Source organism: Anopheles maculipalpis, chromosome 2RL (assembly GCF_943734695.1).
Source record: "Anopheles maculipalpis chromosome 2RL, idAnoMacuDA_375_x, whole genome shotgun sequence".
NCBI lineage: Eukaryota > Metazoa > Arthropoda > Insecta > Diptera > Culicidae > Anopheles > Anopheles maculipalpis.
The window spans coordinates 90670613-90687246 of record NC_064871.1 but is presented as its reverse complement, the minus strand read 5'-3'; the positions used below and the strand labels follow the sequence as shown (position 1 = coordinate 90687246).

Sequence of the window (16634 nt, the reverse complement as noted above, 5' to 3'; positions counted from 1 at the left end):
TTTTACTTGATTAGCAATTTCGAAGCAACCTTTTTTCATCTGAATGAGTCGTATGAAGCGAAACATATTGTTTTAATCCAATTTGTATTAATTTATAGTTAATTTTGACTGTATAATGCCGTATTACTTAACCCAAGTTTGATACTATTGATTTTAAATGTCTGTTTCAAATGTTTTCTGTTCGTTGACATGCCGTTTTTAAATACTTGAAATATAATTATAATATTCCTCCACGATACTAGTACCGGACCTTGGTAAAATTAAAAGATTATTATTTATTTACACAAATTATTTATTAACACTCAACACACTTACACTTTAGACTCAATTAAGTGGTAAACAATTTTCCCCGTGTGTGTAACTTACCAGTAGTGAAAAAAATTGTCCAACGCACTGTTCTGCACGCTCAGCGGATCGGTTATGCTCAGATTGGCAAAGTGGTCCGCTGTGGGTGTCTCCTCAGCGATTCCACTGTCGTCCTCAGTGTCGCTAGTATCATTTTCATCCTCGTCCTCCTCCTCCTCTTCCTCTTCCCCATCGTCCTCTTCATCTTCATTGTTCGGTGGTTGCCGTCGCCGGTGTTGACGATGCTCTTCGCCCTGCTCGTCGTCGTTGTCTTCCGGCAAGTGTGCCAGGAAGCGTGGAATTTGTGGGTTGAAAAAGTTCATCCTGGCAACATTCACTCGCACGCACCGTGTTGAATCGAGAAACGTGGTAAGACGGCACTACCCTTTCGGTGCTAGGGTAGCATAGAAAGGGAGACGGATGACGACGATTAAGGTGCACTTTTAAACGGTAGGTTCCTTCGGTTAAGGTACGCGTGTCGATGATCTAACAATACACTCCTACGCGCGCACTCACTTTTGATAAACGCGTAAAAAGAAATCTAACTTTTGGCACGTTTCACTTATGCAATGAGGTCGCTTTAAGGTGGGAACCTTGTATTTTCACACGTGCATTACTTGTTCGATTGCACCTTATTGAGTCGCCTTTGGACGATCAGTTATCACTGCTGCCTTAAACGAAATATTATGAAAACAATTCATGTTAAAAACATAAATAATACACTGGGACACTTTTGCGATACATTTGCACATTTGCGAAATTCGTTTTCGTGTTCGGTAACGTACTGAAGGCGAAACCTTTAAAACCTGGCACCGGACCGGACCGCACTGACCCGACAGTTGTCGCTTTTCCGCAAAAGAGCGGCGTTGAAAGGCACGAAAAATATGAATCTCCCCCCGTTTCAGCCGTTACAAACGGGACTGCTGCACGAATTGCGCACCAGTCCTCGCCAAACTTTTGCGCAACCCTTAAGGATCGTTCGAGCCGGCTCACAAAGCCGCTACGTCAAACGCTTTTCAGTCGCAAAAATGGAAATAGAAGGCGAAAAAATAGAACGGCCAGCGCAGGAAAGCAAAGTAGTAACAACAGGAATAAATAAATATGATACGGTAAGGCGTGCGACAAAAGCGGCCTGGACTGGCCGGATGGACGTTTTGTCAATCATAGCTGGGCGTATTTTTTGGAGGTTTTTTTTGTTGAAGGCGTGCGCGCGCTCTCTCTGGTCAACCTTGGTAGTGGGAAAAACAAACGCAAATGGTCCGCCTTTACGCGATCCTGTCTCGAGCGTTCCGGAGGTCCGGAAATTTGTCATCGTCCGGCGCGGATTGATTTGAGGCGGTCATTTAGCAGAGCAAGTGCAGCAAGTACTTTAAAATTAGACGAAGAAATGTTCCGTTTTGCTCTTCCTCAGTTCAAGCCCCTCGTAGTTAGATAGAGCTTGGGGTAATGGTCGTGGGAAAATGTCTTTTCCTCACAGAGGAAAAGAAAACTAAAAGCAGGTGCGATAGAGTGTTGAATGGGTGTTTTCTTTAGTGGTCAACTTTGACGACAGGTTTACTATTTACAATCTATGATCTCAATTCTTCTGTGTGGCGCTTGGTTTGTAACTGATGCCACTTAGCATTAATTACTTCCACGAAGGCAACAAACAGTAAGGAGAATGAACATTGTAATATAAACAGGTTGCTCTAGTGTGCGAGAATGAAGGTTTGAGTTCATGATACTTAGTATTATGTTTATCGATCATTATTAAATAATAAAATAAAAAATATAAAAATGAACCTAAAAGGCGCGTCACCGGTCGAACTAGTGCTGAATATAACAGCTCTTTCCTGCTGCCTTTCTTAACACCTCAACAAAATAAGCACAAACAAAGAATGGAATTTCGGCTTCGTGTAATCGATGCGCGAAACACTAAACAGAGAACGCTTCACTACCAAGGAATGTATCGTTCGCTACGATCACGTTGAAGAACACATTTCGAGGAGAGTGGATGGGTAAGAAAAACGCGCGGTTTTCTGCTGTATCTTACATCGTTATTGCTAATTGATATATTATTCATCTGCTCACAGTGTGGTGTGTTATTGTAATTTGTTTTTGCCTGCCAAATGTCTCCTAAACTGATGAGGAAAAGGCAGTTGAAATGGAAATTTAGAAGTCAAATTCTCAAATAGCAAGCAAGAGAATTTGTAGAAACTGTAGCGAAAAAAATGGTAGATTTTAATGCCTTAATCTCAAAATAGACTTATTGTAGAAAATGATTTTGTGTCTTAAGAAGAAGATGTTTTCTTTGTTCCAATTAGCTCTTGTTATGCCTCGTTAGCATGATTTTTGGCACAGGAGATAAGGAAAACCCCATCACATTAATCTTTCGTTTCGAGTACCTGCTGCTGTAATTAATTACACGTCACTACCTTTGCTACAGACAATTAAACGATTTAAAATGCTTTCATTTGGCAAGGGTTTCAGTACTTTTTTTTTATTTTAATCTCTAATTCTAAAAATCTGTCATTGAAGATCACTTTTATGGTACAATAAAACACAGTTCAACAGTCTTCAAATATTTATTCACTATTCACTCCAAATCACTTCAAAAAACAAAATCGCAAACTCATCCAATAGTCTTCCCATTCCAATCGAAACCCCTCATTGATCGATTAATGCCTCCCAATCAATTCCCGGCACAGTTGCAACACAGCCAACACAAAAGCTAACCCTTCGCACATCAATCACGCACGTTACCGTCACATTCCATCACATGTCACAGGTTTGCGCACACTAGCGAGACACTTGCACCCGGAATTCCATTCCAGAGCAACAACGGCTGAAGGTCACGGATATTACGCCTGATCCAACCAACCAAACAGTTCCACTGCACCCACAGCACGCATTCGCACAGTGGCTATGGGCATCTCATAAGCGAGACGGCCATTATGCGAATGCCAACACCAGTACCGGTGGTGGATTATTTTAGCTCGCATAAAAAGAGGCTACCAATTTCACGATCACGGTGCTCGCTTTGTTTTGCTGCAAGAAGAAGGCAAAGGGAAGCATTCGTTTCGTCTTTCGCGCCCAAGAGTAGAGAGGCAGATGCGAAAACCTCCCCCGAAAAAAAAAACTCTTCCACGATCAATTGTTGCCGATCTGATTGGTAGCATACATAGCACCCCGTGTGCCGAAAATGGCTTTCCGCATTGTGTTTGTTTGCGCACGGCAGAGTACAGCGAAAGGTGGCAGCAGTGCGAAGAAAGCAAATGAAAATAATTAACGCCTTCGAAACAGCAACAGATTGCGAAGAGGCAGCAAGAAAATAGGAACGAAACGAACATTTTTACCTAGAAAATGGGAACGTTTGGCAACCATTTGGCTAAGGTGTGAATGCTTGCTTTCTTGGTGCAGAATAGATGTAGCATACTGACCTACGGAATCCTTCACATGTGGTTTAAAATTAATTATTAAGCTAAAATTTGAATATCAGTTTTCAGAATCCAAGTTTATTAAAATACTGATTAATCCTCCTTCTCAGTAAATATTTTAAGTTGTTTCACATTTTGACCGGCAACTCCAATTGCTCAAAATCACTGTGCTGCAGATGCTAGCCAGTGACGTCAATCGGAAGTGTTGGTGTGTCCCACAGCTAGCCCTCACTACGCAGCCGGCACACGAAGGGCAGACCGTACGAAAAATAAAACACCATGCAAACCGAGACCAGCAAACATGGCCCAGAGCGAGTGTACGAACCGCTTGCCGGCAACACTCGTGAGCAGCTTTGCCACATTAAGGTTCGGATGCGGATTACCGATCGCCGCATTGAATGCGTTAACCTCGCACGCGTAACAGTACCCGATCGTTACGTTCGTACGCTGCCAGTCGATCCACTCGACCTGATCACCGATATCCTTGCACAGTACGTACTCGCGCAGGATCATGTCGGTCGGTATGTGGACGTTGTTAACGCCGACGATCGCGATACCGGCATTGTTACGCTCGTCGTGCAGAATCTTGTAGTACAGCATTGGGGCCGGTGCACGGCGGCGACCCTCGGTCGGATCAAAGTCTAACCAGATCTCCTGATAATCTCCGTTGCCGTCCGCCTGCTTCTGCACACCGTACGTACCACTGTACACGGTCACTTCCAGATCACGCTTGCCGAGAAAGTCGCGAATCGAAGCCTCCACACGCTCCCAGTTAACACCGTTAAAGTTTTGCCACTGTGGCGCAGCGTTCAGGAACCAGAAGGTAGCGTTCTGCTCCGTTCCGTAAATAAAGTCAACCCGCGCTGCTATATGCCCTCGGGCCATGTATATCCCGTTGGTAGTGTTTTGTACCAGCTGGTCAGCTCGTGATTGTGAGTTTAGTATGATAGCCATCGTTTCGCGCTGTTTGTTGACGGTGTAGAGGTTGTTGATGTTGACGTCCGTGTAGTATGCACCCTGATACCAATTTGGACGAGGATTACCAGACTGATAGCCTCCATTGGCACGGTTCATGTGGTGACGGACAAAGTGCGTATGGTAAAGCATCTCATCGTAGCACACATCAAACACATTCACCCATCGGTTTGCGGTCAGATCGAAGCCTACGTTCACAATCACGGACCCGTTGAAGCAGCGCTCCTGTGTGGTTCTGGCCGAGCTTAACCAGTACGATGTGCAGGCCAGCTCCACCATAGAGTAGGTGTTTCCATCGTACGCAAATGTATCGTCAGCAACACACTCAATCGTAATGGAACGCTTTTCGGGGAACAGTTTAAAACCTTCTCGACACACCAACTCTACCGGAGCACTCGTGGGGAACAGAACCTGTCTTGTTTCATCCTGCGGGTGCCAGAATTTGTTCGATCCTGGAACTAGAATCAGTGGTTGCTCTGGGTATGGCAACGAGGCAAATGGAACCGTACAGCCACCAGCTATCAGAAATGATGAAATGAAATGAAATTAGATTTATTTGCGTGAGGATTAGAATCGTCAAACGGTTTCTCACATCTTATTATGTCCTCCGATTTCTGGACTCCGACATCACGGGCAACTGCACCACTAAGTTGGCCCACCACAAAGAGACACGATAAAGCAAGAACTTGGCCAAACATGTTGTCTATTCGAGCCTACTAAATCAATACGACTGACTCGATGGATAGCTTGCCATACTTTAAACCAGTTCCGAAGTATTCCAAATAGTCTGTCCGGAACAGATAATCGGCTTATCGTTTTGATAAGCTTTGCTATATCGTGTCTTTGTACGACACCTTTCTACACCCAATAGAGAAACAATTCAACTTAGCCAACTGCTATCGCCAAAACGCAATCAACGATAAGAAACGCGTGTTAATTGTAGCTTTTGTAAGTATATTTTACGCCACAAAACGTACAATAATCCATTCAGCATGGAATGGACCGATTCTAAGTAATCAAACTAGCGAACTCCCACCCTTATATGAGAAGGCTCGCTACGTTCAGCTGTGGCAGATGACCAGTCACACGGTTGAACTCGTTCACCTCGCATGCGTACGAATATCCGAGCGCAATGTTTTCACGATCCCAGTTAATCCATCCAATGCGACTGCTTACGTCCGTGCAGAAGATGTAGTCCCGGCGGATTTCCTCCAGCGAGATGTGAACGTTATTCACACCGATCAGCACGATGCCCGAGTTGTTGGCTTCGTTGTGCAGGATCTTGTAGTACACCATCGGTGCACGTACCCGCTGACGGCCATTTGCATTAAAGTCCAGGAAGATCTGCCGATGATCACCATTGCCGTTAGCTTGCGTTTGGACGCCCCACGTTCCTCCATACACTCGGACGCGGATATTGCGGGATGCAACGAATGTCTTGACGGACGACTCGATACGTTCCCAGTTACCAGCGTTAAAGTTCTGCCACTGGGGAGCAGCGTTCAGGAACCAGAAGGTAGCGTTCTGCTGAGTTCCGTAAACAAAGTCTGCCCGAGCCGCAATATGACCGCGAGCCATGAAGATACCGTTGTCTGTTCCCTGCACGAGTTGGTCCGCTCGTGCCTGTGAGTTCAGGATGGTGGCCAGGGTCGCTCTTTGTGTGTTGACTGTGTAGAGTCCGTTAATGTTGATACCGGGATAGAAATCACCCTGATACCAGCCTGGACGTGGTACGCCCTGCTGGAATCCGGCATTAGCCGGTGTGAACTCGTGCACCAGATAGTGATTGTCGAACGTTACCTCGTCGTGACACACGTCCAGGATTTTCGGGAACCGAGAACCTACATTAAACCCGATCTCCACGATCGTAGCACCGTTAAAGCATCGCTGAGCGGTACGACGTGCACTGCTGAGCCAGTTCTCCGTACAGGCAAAGTCACGGAACGCGATCATCTGGCTGTCGTAGTTAAACTGATCATTGATCACGCACGTGATGGTGATGGAGGATTTGCCTGGGAAAAGAGCGAACCCATCCTGACAGGCAAGCTCCAAAGTTTCACCGGCATTGAGTTGAAGCAGCCCATTGCCCGTGCTGGGATAGCGGAACTGATCGGTGCCGGGGATCAGGACCAGTGGTTGCGGACGAGGCATATCGCCCGTTGTGCGAACAGAACAGGCGGTAGCTATAGCAACGAAAGAATGGACAATGTAATGGAATTGGTGATAAAAGAATTTCCACAATAATATCGAAGCAGATACTCTGATTAGCTCTTACCATAGTTTCCTATTTCCGGTACTTCAACGGGAATGTCCTGTCGAATATCGCGTGCCTCCCCGAGCAATCCAATCGCACCGATCGCCACCAAACAGAGCACCCACTTCATATTGCTTCGTTTGTCTGGATGAAAGTGCATTGAAAAACTCTTTGCCATGGTCGTTTTTATAGCTATCGTGGTCTCATCAAAGCCATCAAACCACACCTCCAGCGGATGTATTGTTTTGGGGGATTTTGCGGCGATAAGAACATACAGAAGCCTTTTCGGGTGACCCGTGTCACCTGTTCAACATGCTTTAAGTGAATGAGTTGTGCCAGACGGTGACGCAGAACGTCTGCTTTCGAGGATCAAAATCCAAACCTTGTATCATTCCACCAGGCACTGATTGTATGTATTATTCACGTGCCATCGAGCCGAAACGCGGAAAACTTCTTGAAACTTACCTGAAATATAGCTTGCTGCTTGTACTAAAGACAGAATAATAAACAGACTTTATGTTGGTCTTGTTGAAGATTTGCAAAGATAAGAAATACAAACATATACAATCGACACGATTATCTTATCGCCGTATCGCCGGTAAAATAGTCGTAGTACGAGTCCACAAGATCCCTTGTGGAGCAGCTGTGGAGATTCCTTCGACTACCTTACTGGTAACCAACGTTTTGTTGAAATCTGTAGCCTAAGCCAAGGATTAGTTCTTATCGGAAGAATGTGAAACATCGTTAATGGGGCAATTACCTATAAAAACGGAAAGCTCCATCATTGATGTGTCCAATCGGTCGGCAAGAGCATGAAGTTCGTTTCAGTTTATGTGCTGGTGTTGCTCTTGGCAAGCCAAGCAGCATGGGGTCGAGATATACCTTTGCTTCGAGATATTCCGGAGGATGCTCCGGAAGATGTGCCGGAATTTGTTGGATTTGGTAAGATATTCTTTCATTATCTGTAAAAACTTTTGCTACAACGCTTTTTGTCAACCTATTTTCAGCCACTGGATGCTCTATTCCGCTGAATAATGGCTTGCCACAACCTCAGCCACTGTTTCTCATCCCGGGCACGGACCAATTCCGGTACCCATCTACGTCCAGTGGTGCTCTGACGCTGAACGCGGGAGAAACGCTTGAGCTAGCCTGTGCGGCTGGATTCTCTCTGTACCCAGAGGAAACATCCATTAAGGTGACGTGTGTGATCGACGATCAGTTCAACTACGAGAGCAAAATGTACAGCTTTAGTGAATTTTCCTGCACGGCTAACTGGCGCAGCGTGGCACGCCGTACTACAAGCCGTTGCTATAATGACGCCACGATAGTAGAGATTGGCTTTGAGTTGGGCGCACGGTTCCCAAAGGTGCTGGACGTTTGCCACGATGAGGTGACGTTCGACAATCACTATCTGGTGCACGAGTTCACGCCGGCTAATGCAGGATTCCAGCAGGGCGTAGCACGTCCAGGCTGGATACAGGGTAACTTCTACAGCGGTGTGACCGTCAATACACTGTACACGGTAAACATGCAGCGAGAGACGATCGCAACCATCCTCAGCTCGCAGTCGCGTGCGGATGAGCTAGTGCAAACGACAAACAATGGTATCTATATGGCGCGGGGACACATTGCGGCTCGAGCAGATTTCGTCTATGCCACGCAACAAAATGCTACCTTCTGGTTCCTGAACGCTGCTCCCCAGTGGCAGAACTTTAACGCTGGTAACTGGGAGCGCATCGAGTCGTCCGTCAAGACATTCGTTGCATCTCGCAATATCCGCGTCCGAGTGTATGGAGGAACGTGGGGCGTCCAAACGCAAGCTGATGGTAATGGTGATCACCATCAGATCTTCCTGGACTTTGATGCTAACGGACGCACTCGTTTGCGGGCACCGAAAGTTTACTACAAGATCCTGCACAACGAAGCCAACAACTCGGGCATCGTGCTGATCGGTGTGAACAATGTGCACATCTCGCTGGAAGAGATCCAACGGGACTACATCTTCTGCACGGACGTAAGCAGCCGCATCACTTGGATCAATTGGGACCGGGAAAACCTAGCCCGTGGCTATTCGTACGCATGCGAGGTGAACGAGTTTAATCGCGTCACGGGCCATCTGCCACAGCTGAATGTAGCGAGTCTGCTGATATGAGAAGCAGGAAGAATTATGCAGCAAGAAAAAAGACACACAAATCTGAGCTAGTCCAAAGTACTTAACCTGCCACCGGGGTGGTATTAAAGCAATTAGATAAACTACCGATTGACGTAGCACACCTCCTCATTCGCTTTTCAATGGGTGTTTAATTAACGGGATATCTACAGACGAGTCGAGCCTTATCAAGGCAACACACACGCCCAATGTTCACCACTCTCATTTTCACGCTACCGATAATGAGTGGCACATGACTTGCACGCGATCCAAATCCTTGTGGGTTGCGATTAGCTGGATAGTATTGTTTCAATATGTTAGTAAACCATTCTCGTTGTCTGTTTTTTTTTGTAGATAATAGTATTTCTATTAATTAATTATTCAGAAATGAATTTTTAACCTCAGCTATGCCGGCCAGGCCGGATCTTTTCGAATAAAAAATGAAGTTTTTGTATCATAAAACAAAAGATGGATGCGAGCCAGGATGAGGAAAATATGAAGAGAAGGAGTAAGGAAGAACTACAAATACTTGAATAAAATAAAATGAAATTAAAAAGTTCCTTTCCTATAAACAAATTTTAAAACCCGTTTGAGCGTTTCTATTCACCACGTTTTGTGTAATGCGCATCGCATATCTTACGGCGCAATTACAAATTCATCCCCTAAATACCAATCTACAGTGAGTAACACCCTGCAACGTTGCTGTTCATTTGTGCAAAATGGTTCAATAAATTGCATAACAATTGCTTATCTAAATAATATATAAATAATACTTTCATAAGAAAATCTAATATTAATTCAACCATCCAGAACAGATCGAACAGGATTCTTATTCCTCGTGAGTGCATGACAAAAAATGCATTTTCTATGCTTGTTTCGCAAGACCGTCCACCATAGTGTAATGTGCTACAATTCGTATCGCCTTGACGGTTGTTGCTCTCGCACCCTGACCAACCTCACGCAAACTGTATAGAAATACCGAGCTTAAAAATTTCACACTTTTAAACACCGTTTGTTGATTATAAAATGCATCCATTTTTACTTGACCAGAGACGAAAACATTTGCAAACAAGTGCACCGTACTACTACACTGAAGAATGCACTTTTCTATGATTTGTTTCTCAGCAATTGTATGTTTTGCACTATGGGGTGAGAGAGAAATTGATGAAGGGAATCAAAACTTACTATTTTTAATAATAATTTTATCATAGGGTATTATATTTTTTAAACTGAGTAATAAATATTATTTGCTTGTCAATACTTTTTATAATAATAGGAGCTGGTAGCAGGAAATCTATAATTAAATCTTGTATTATCACTATCGGCTGCAAAAAAAAAACATAATATTTTTAAAAATAATCGAATGAACCAAAAACAACCCCAAAAAGCGGTGAACTTTCCACACCGTACCGCATCATCACAGTGGCTTCTTTGTTAGTGATGGTGAAGGGTCGGGTCGAGCGCACGCTTGTGTTTCTCTACACATGGCACAGGCTCTAGTGAATGCCGCGAAAACCACCACCAGACACTGCACGGCTCGCTCGTAGCGCTCGTAACGTTCATTCGATTGTTTCCTTTCGCCCCGAGCACACGTGCGCTCGCGGTCCGCCGAGCTAAGAGTGCGAGCGCCCAAAGCGGAATCCGTGCGTGCGCCCCCATTCGCGCTGTACGCGGACGCTCGGTTGTGCGGTGGATATACCGTTCTGTTCCGAGTGTTGGTTCTGAGAGTGGGTTCGATGTGACATCGACTGTGTACTATCATCATTGGTGCGTAGCGTAGTGTACAATCTGTCAGCTGGTTTTAAAGTGTGCGTTATCGGGCATCCGGAGGGGAATGGTTTTGGGACCATTTCATCCCGTCGCTATCTGTCTACTAGTGAAGCCAGTACCTAGGTCCTCCTGAAGTGTGTGTGGCCTTGAACGGTGGTGGATTGTGTGAGTGGTATGCGGCATTCCGGGTTATGCTAAGGTGAGCTTTCGGATGCAGATTATGTATTATTTTCTGTCACGAAAATCATTCCTACCTTTGACAAAGGGGTTTGAAGCAACAAGAAGTAGAGAGTTGTCCGCCAAAGGCATCATCACCCATTCTCATCCCTTCGGAGCACGTGGCCATTGCGTGAATGGTGCGCAAAAGTTGCGTACAAGCGAGTGAACGCGTTGTAATTGCGTTGCTTTTGTGTGTTCAAACAGCTGTAAGGGTGTTATAGCAACAAGCGCGGGAACAAAAGACGGCGACAATTCCAATTCCACCCCAGACAAATAGAACCGTAGCGTGTGTTTGTGTGCTTGTTGGCAACAGTTGAAAAGCGTTCGTTGTTCGGGAATCAGAGCTGGCAGCAGTGTGCGTGTGACTAATCGGTGTTGTTCGGTGTCGTTTGTGTATCGTACAGAAATCACATCAACCACCCAACACACCCCTTAAAAGCACACACACATACACACACACATGCTCGAAGAAGAACGGGCGAATATGTGTTGAAGAAAAAGAAAACGGCAAAACATAAAAATATCGAAACGCACAACGATTCCCTTGCCGTCTTACGATCGAACCACCCGCACGGTTGGTGGGTTGGTTGGCCCGAAAAATGTTGCCTCACAAGATCGCATCGCAATCTTTTCGAGGAAAACGGAGGATTAGTGGAAGTCAGTAAACGGTCACTGCTCCACCCTCATCCCCGTCGATGGCGCCAAGTAGTGCGCCCGAAATTGGGCCCAATGAATTCGGACCATGCTGCTTGGTAAGCGGCTGACCTCTGCCATTCACACGACGCGTCTGTCACATCCAATCGCCATTTTGCCGTGCTACTGTTAGTGATCTCGCGTACACAGTCGCGCGTTTGATTGGGATGAAGATCGTGTCCGCATGTGATCTCTGCGCTCAAGGTGAACAATTACCCCGGACCGGTGTTGGTGATGGTGATTATTTATATGTTTCCTCTTGAGCACTACATTTCGGTACATCATATTCTTCCCAGCCTACCTTCCCTCCTTTGGGTTCGAGTGTTTGAACATGCTCCCACCCAACGGGGTGGTGGTGGAGTGTTTCAATTGATTTTGATTATTTTTTAATGACTACAATCGCTTTGTTTGACGTCGTCGACTGAGGTGGGTTTTTTTTTGCTCCTTACAAAAATGGGCCTCAAATCAAAATTGTGAGTAAAAAACCCTCAATTCCTATAGCCATCGTCGATTCTCTTATGAAGTCCTGCTAATGTCTTATTCTATTCCTACTTACATAACCTCACAAAAGCGCAATATGATCGTAGTAAGAAAACAAACACATACAGCATTGTTCTAACCTCAACCGTCTCAAAACAACAAGCCCGCCAAACAAAACCAATTCCTATTCCATCTGGGGGTGAGAAGAAACAAAAAGCATCACCCTGTCTTTTACCTGTCAACTACTGTCCGACTGGTGGTAGAGTGGTGAAAATGGATGCTAAAAAACTACTGGCAGAATCTATAATTAACTGGCCCGCACGTTGTCATAGTTTCTACCGAGGATCGAGTTAATTTTCTTCCTTAACAGAACGGTGGCAGTGCTGTCTAGGCGTGTTTTGCCGGTGCCATACTTGAGACTAAACGTAACCATTCTGCTCTAGATTTTCTTTGTCGGGCGGGGATTATCTTTTAGTCGTGGTCGTGGAACTCTTTAGCCGTGTGGCTCACTGCTTACGGCGGGCCAGCTACATCAACCCTATCGCTACCGGTACTGATAAGCCGGTCTAGGAGTAGTCGTGGTTCGCGATCTTAGCTGGCCGTTGGCACGAATTCGCTTTGCAAGTGTCACCACCACACTGGTCGACGTGCAGGCTGGATGTGGATACGCGGAACGTGATATTTTTGCAAATTTATTTTTTGCCCCACTGGTCGTTGAACTCGAGCCGCTTCTTTGTTGAGATGAAACTCGATCTTACAGATATTTCTCTACCTTCCAAGACACATCGACTTAAGCTTATAATCCCTAAATGAGTATAGGAAAAAAAACGTAGCTATTTATGCATCAACTTACCTCTCAATGAATTTTACGACCTCGAACTAGCAAGCAAGAATCTTATCACATGCACCAGGTCAGAGTGTCATAATGCCTTGGTCAGCCATTATCAGTCGGGTGCTGCTTCGGGTCATCGGTTGTACAAGCTTAACCTGCCCATTTGAGCACAATCAAGCCGGCTGCCCGAAAAGCCTCAAAGATAAGAAGTGTGAAATGTACATCTGGGCAAAATCTGTTTACCAAAAGCAGGCTGCCGATGACTTCAAAACGCGCTTAACATGTGGCGGTAAGTACGTCATGCATTTTTTTGTTGTTGCCGGTCGTGCTATCTCCATTTATCACGATCGTCTTGACGCTGTCACTAATTAACGCTGTTAGCGAAAAGAATCGCTTAATTGCATCGACATTATTGTAGCACGATGCAAAACGCGATAGATGACAAGCTGTTTTTTTTTGCATCTCGATTGGGAGAGGAGAACTTAATATACACAAAGTAAGAATGCATTCACACATAGTGGGATAAAGTGGGTCGTGGCCAAAGATGAGATGCAGCTTGAGTTGCAGCTCCACCAATATCCTGCTCGATGCGTAAACAACGCGGCATTAATGTTGCGACTTGAAAGTGAAGCAGCTGGGAAAATCGCTGTTATCGCTGTAACCGCTCATTACAGGTGGGGGCCAGGTATCTCCAACCGGACACACACAGACAAGTTTCGTTCCAACCCTATCATTACACTCTTCCCAACAGCTGGAGTAGCCCCCGACTTTGTCTCGCGATACAACGAAAGAAAGTCTCATGCTAGTTCCGTGCTAGTTGACATTTTTGCTGCTGTATTCAGCAAATCATTACATGCTAAATTACCCTCCGACTGTGTCTGGAGCGCTGTGTGCAAATTATCACAACTATATATGCTATTATTAGCTTTTAAACCTATCCTTGATTTGCTCAATTTTTGAAAAACGACTTCGATATCGCAAATTGACATCGAGCCAGACCGAATCCCTTTTTTTCCCCGATGGCTGAAACGTGTTAGACAAAACAAAACATGCCTTATATATTCCATATGCAAATGTGATCTCTCCAGAATTATATCTCCCCGTGTTACTTATGGAGGCACGCCGCATTTTATTGATGGTGATCATCATCACCACCGGTCGCGTTTGCGGGTAAGATTCTCGCCCATATAGGTGGAATAAGTTATGCAAATTGAAAGAGTGCCGTGAATGTGAAGCGCTCCAGGCACACTCGAGCCGCTGTTTCAGGTTTCGACGATCTCTATGGGGACCGGTTCCGGAACGTGACCGCAAACGTCACAACGGGGTAGGCTGGCCCAGAGAGTCAGCTGGCGAAACGAGCTACGCTTTAGTGACGCTTTGGTGACTGACGGACACTTGAGACGTCCATTGGCGCGAGCCTCTACAGCTGATAAGAATAGTGCGGCGTCTCGGAGGAATTGGGCGGTTGGTGTTGGTGAATGAATTTAGTTTTCTGTGTGCGATGAACAGTCAGTCATGACTGCTGGAACGCGACTTCCCGGCTGATAAGAGAAACTATTAGGTTCTCTTGAACAAACAACGCCTTGTTCGGATGAGTGTGTCGGAACAATTGTTTAGTTAATACTGTATGGAAAAATATTTGTTAACAGAATGATCTGCAAATGTGGTTTCCTGGTTGATAAAGCGTCGTCTGGAGCTGGTGCTCTGTGAGCTTCCAGAGTCCGCTAGTGCGGTAGGGTATGAATCTGCAAACTAAAATCTAGAACTGACATAATTATTAAGTCACGTTCACTGATAAGCATTTTCTTCGAACTCTGGCAGACCGCAAAAGGGATCCACATTAAGTCACTACATGAAGGGCTTTACACACATGCCTTGGTGACATGATTCGTTTAGAGCTTAGTAGTTTTTCCTTCTTAGAAGGAAAAACAAATCAGAAACTATATGATGTCCGATAAAAATCCAACAAAGATAACACTCTCAACGCCTCCCTCAACTTCAACCCCAGCTAATGGACCTTGGACTCTTTAGCTCCACATATCGCTTTATCGTGAAACTTTAATGCCTCCACAGTCTCGCAGCCCCAATGGCAGCAGACACAGGCACAGAATTGCAACAGCACACACGAGCAACCACTGCTCGCCGCGAATCAATCAAAAACCGTTGCACGCAACGGCACGCGTTTTCGTTTCCTCGTTCGATTGCAGTGCAATCGATCGCGAATGTTCCAATGCGAGGTTAAAGTTGGCCAAAACTAACGAAAAACAAGGCCGAAGGTCACCGATTAGCGTGGGTCAGTACCGGCCATCATATTGTACATCATATGCAGATGGCTCGGGTTTTAGGAGGTGGGAAAAAAGAACACCCCCTCCAGCTGATCGATGGCAGGTGGGTACGTCCGAAAGAGTCAAGTTCGTCGTGCCATGGAAACGTAACTTGCAACCTGGTTTTAGTGACCGATTGCGATACATCAGAGGTTGGGGCGCGTGTTGGACGTTTGTAGAAAAAAACGAAGCTTCCAAAACATCCACCACCTTCTGGTGATTCGATAATGGGTGGTAAAAGGAAGCTTACAGCGCTGGTTGTGTTGCTACTACGACACGCGAACGGAACAAAGCCTTATTATTAAATCGAACAACTTGCTGTGTTTCGTACAAGCGGAAATAAATGACTTAACAGCAAAAATGTTACTACTGCTCAGCGGCATGTGATCGGTAGTTTTTGCGTCGCTGGCCGTCGCCTTGTCGTTGTGGCGTTAATTGTGTGCTTGGCGGTGCGGCAAGGTGACCTGCTGGTGATTGACCAGGTGGAACGGTACTACAGACCGGTAACACCGTTTATCAGACCGAGCAAAGCTCACCGAACGGTAGCTGTAGGAGGGGTTGTCGCATATCGTTACGATTCCATCATCTCTGGCTGACCTTGCTTGGTCCTGCACAGGTTGTCTACTAGACGGAAGCTTTATCTTGCTTGTGTTGAGTTGTGCCACTGACTTATGGCGACATTGAAGAAGAGAAAAAGAAAAAAGAGAGTAATTTTTCACTTTCCTTGAACCTAGATCAAGACGAGAATGGAATCAAATCAACACATCAACTGCCGCTTGTAAACTTACTTAGTGAAATTGATGTTATAACGATTACTAAACCCATTAGTTCTGTTGTCATGTGGTACTAATGCAGTAATTATTCAGATGGTGTTAAACAGTTACATAGTCGACATGATAAGCGCGCCTCCTCCACGCGGCAATAGTTCGATCCTTGTGCTTAAGTATAGATTAACCTACATCAGAGCGAGATTATCACCCACCAGATCCATTGTGATTATTGACGAATGCCATTGCTTGTAGCACGTGATGCTACTGAGTGCACGCTGTAGATCACTCTTTCTCTGCCGTTGCTGACGCTAACGAATTCCTCCAGGAACTGGTCCCAATTGACCTAAGTAGATAGAACAAACAAACCACTGACATCTTCATGTGATCTTCATTCGTTGCAGATAAAT

General features: G+C 45.4%; 6 protein-coding genes across 8 annotated transcripts in view; 3 read left to right on the top strand and 3 right to left on the bottom strand.

Annotated features, from left to right (window-relative positions):
- The window catches only part of LOC126568633 (coiled-coil-helix-coiled-coil-helix domain-containing protein 7), a 492112-nt gene that overhangs the window by 44581 nt on the left and 430897 nt on the right, over positions 1-16634 (top strand). The gene's annotated exons all lie outside the window — the stretch shown is intronic.
- The window catches only part of LOC126568053 (cyclic AMP response element-binding protein A), a 394830-nt gene that overhangs the window by 68905 nt on the left and 309291 nt on the right, over positions 1-16634 (bottom strand). The window lies entirely within an intron of this gene.
- Positions 1-16634, top strand: part of LOC126568629 (protein anon-73B1) — a 793767-nt gene that overhangs the window by 677214 nt on the left and 99919 nt on the right. The gene's annotated exons all lie outside the window — the stretch shown is intronic.
- Positions 3993-5434, bottom strand: LOC126567620 (uncharacterized). Its single transcript, XM_050223838.1, has 2 exons — positions 5329-5434; positions 3993-5254 (listed from the first exon to the last, which is right to left on the bottom strand). Exons 1-2 carry the CDS (start codon positions 5432-5434, stop codon positions 3993-3995), a joined length of 1368 nt encoding a protein of 455 aa, XP_050079795.1.
- LOC126568219 (uncharacterized) lies at positions 5775-7163 on the bottom strand. The gene is made up of 2 exons (XM_050224664.1): positions 7012-7163; positions 5775-6919 (listed from the first exon to the last, which is right to left on the bottom strand). The coding sequence occupies exons 1-2, from the start codon at positions 7148-7150 to the stop codon at positions 5775-5777; spliced, it is 1284 nt and encodes a 427-aa protein (XP_050080621.1). The 5' UTR covers positions 7151-7163.
- Positions 7770-9150, top strand: LOC126568232 (uncharacterized). Its single transcript, XM_050224678.1, has 2 exons — positions 7770-7932; positions 7998-9150. Exons 1-2 carry the CDS (start codon positions 7803-7805, stop codon positions 9140-9142), a joined length of 1275 nt encoding a protein of 424 aa, XP_050080635.1. The 5' UTR covers positions 7770-7802; the 3' UTR covers positions 9143-9150.

What these genes read in the sequence shown, in the direction of transcription:
- LOC126567620 (XM_050223838.1), bottom strand. Translation starts at nt 5,434, where the DNA reads ATGTTTGGCCAAGTTCTTGCTTTATCGTGTCTCTTTGTGGTGGGCCAA. An exon ending in ATCGGAGGACATAATAAGAT is followed by an intron (nt 5,255 to 5,328) that starts GTGAGAAACCGT and finishes CATTTCTGATAG; the next exon opens with CTGGTGGCTGTACGGTTCCA.
- LOC126568219 (XM_050224664.1), bottom strand. Translation starts at nt 7,150, where the DNA reads ATGCACTTTCATCCAGACAAACGAAGCAATATGAAGTGGGTGCTCTGT. An exon ending in ACCGGAAATAGGAAACTATG is followed by an intron (nt 6,920 to 7,011) that starts GTAAGAGCTAAT and finishes TCGTTGCTATAG; the next exon opens with CTACCGCCTGTTCTGTTCGC.
- LOC126568232 (XM_050224678.1), top strand. Translation starts at nt 7,803, where the DNA reads ATGAAGTTCGTTTCAGTTTATGTGCTGGTGTTGCTCTTGGCAAGCCAA. An exon ending in GCCGGAATTTGTTGGATTTG is followed by an intron (nt 7,933 to 7,997) that starts GTAAGATATTCT and finishes ACCTATTTTCAG; the next exon opens with CCACTGGATGCTCTATTCCG.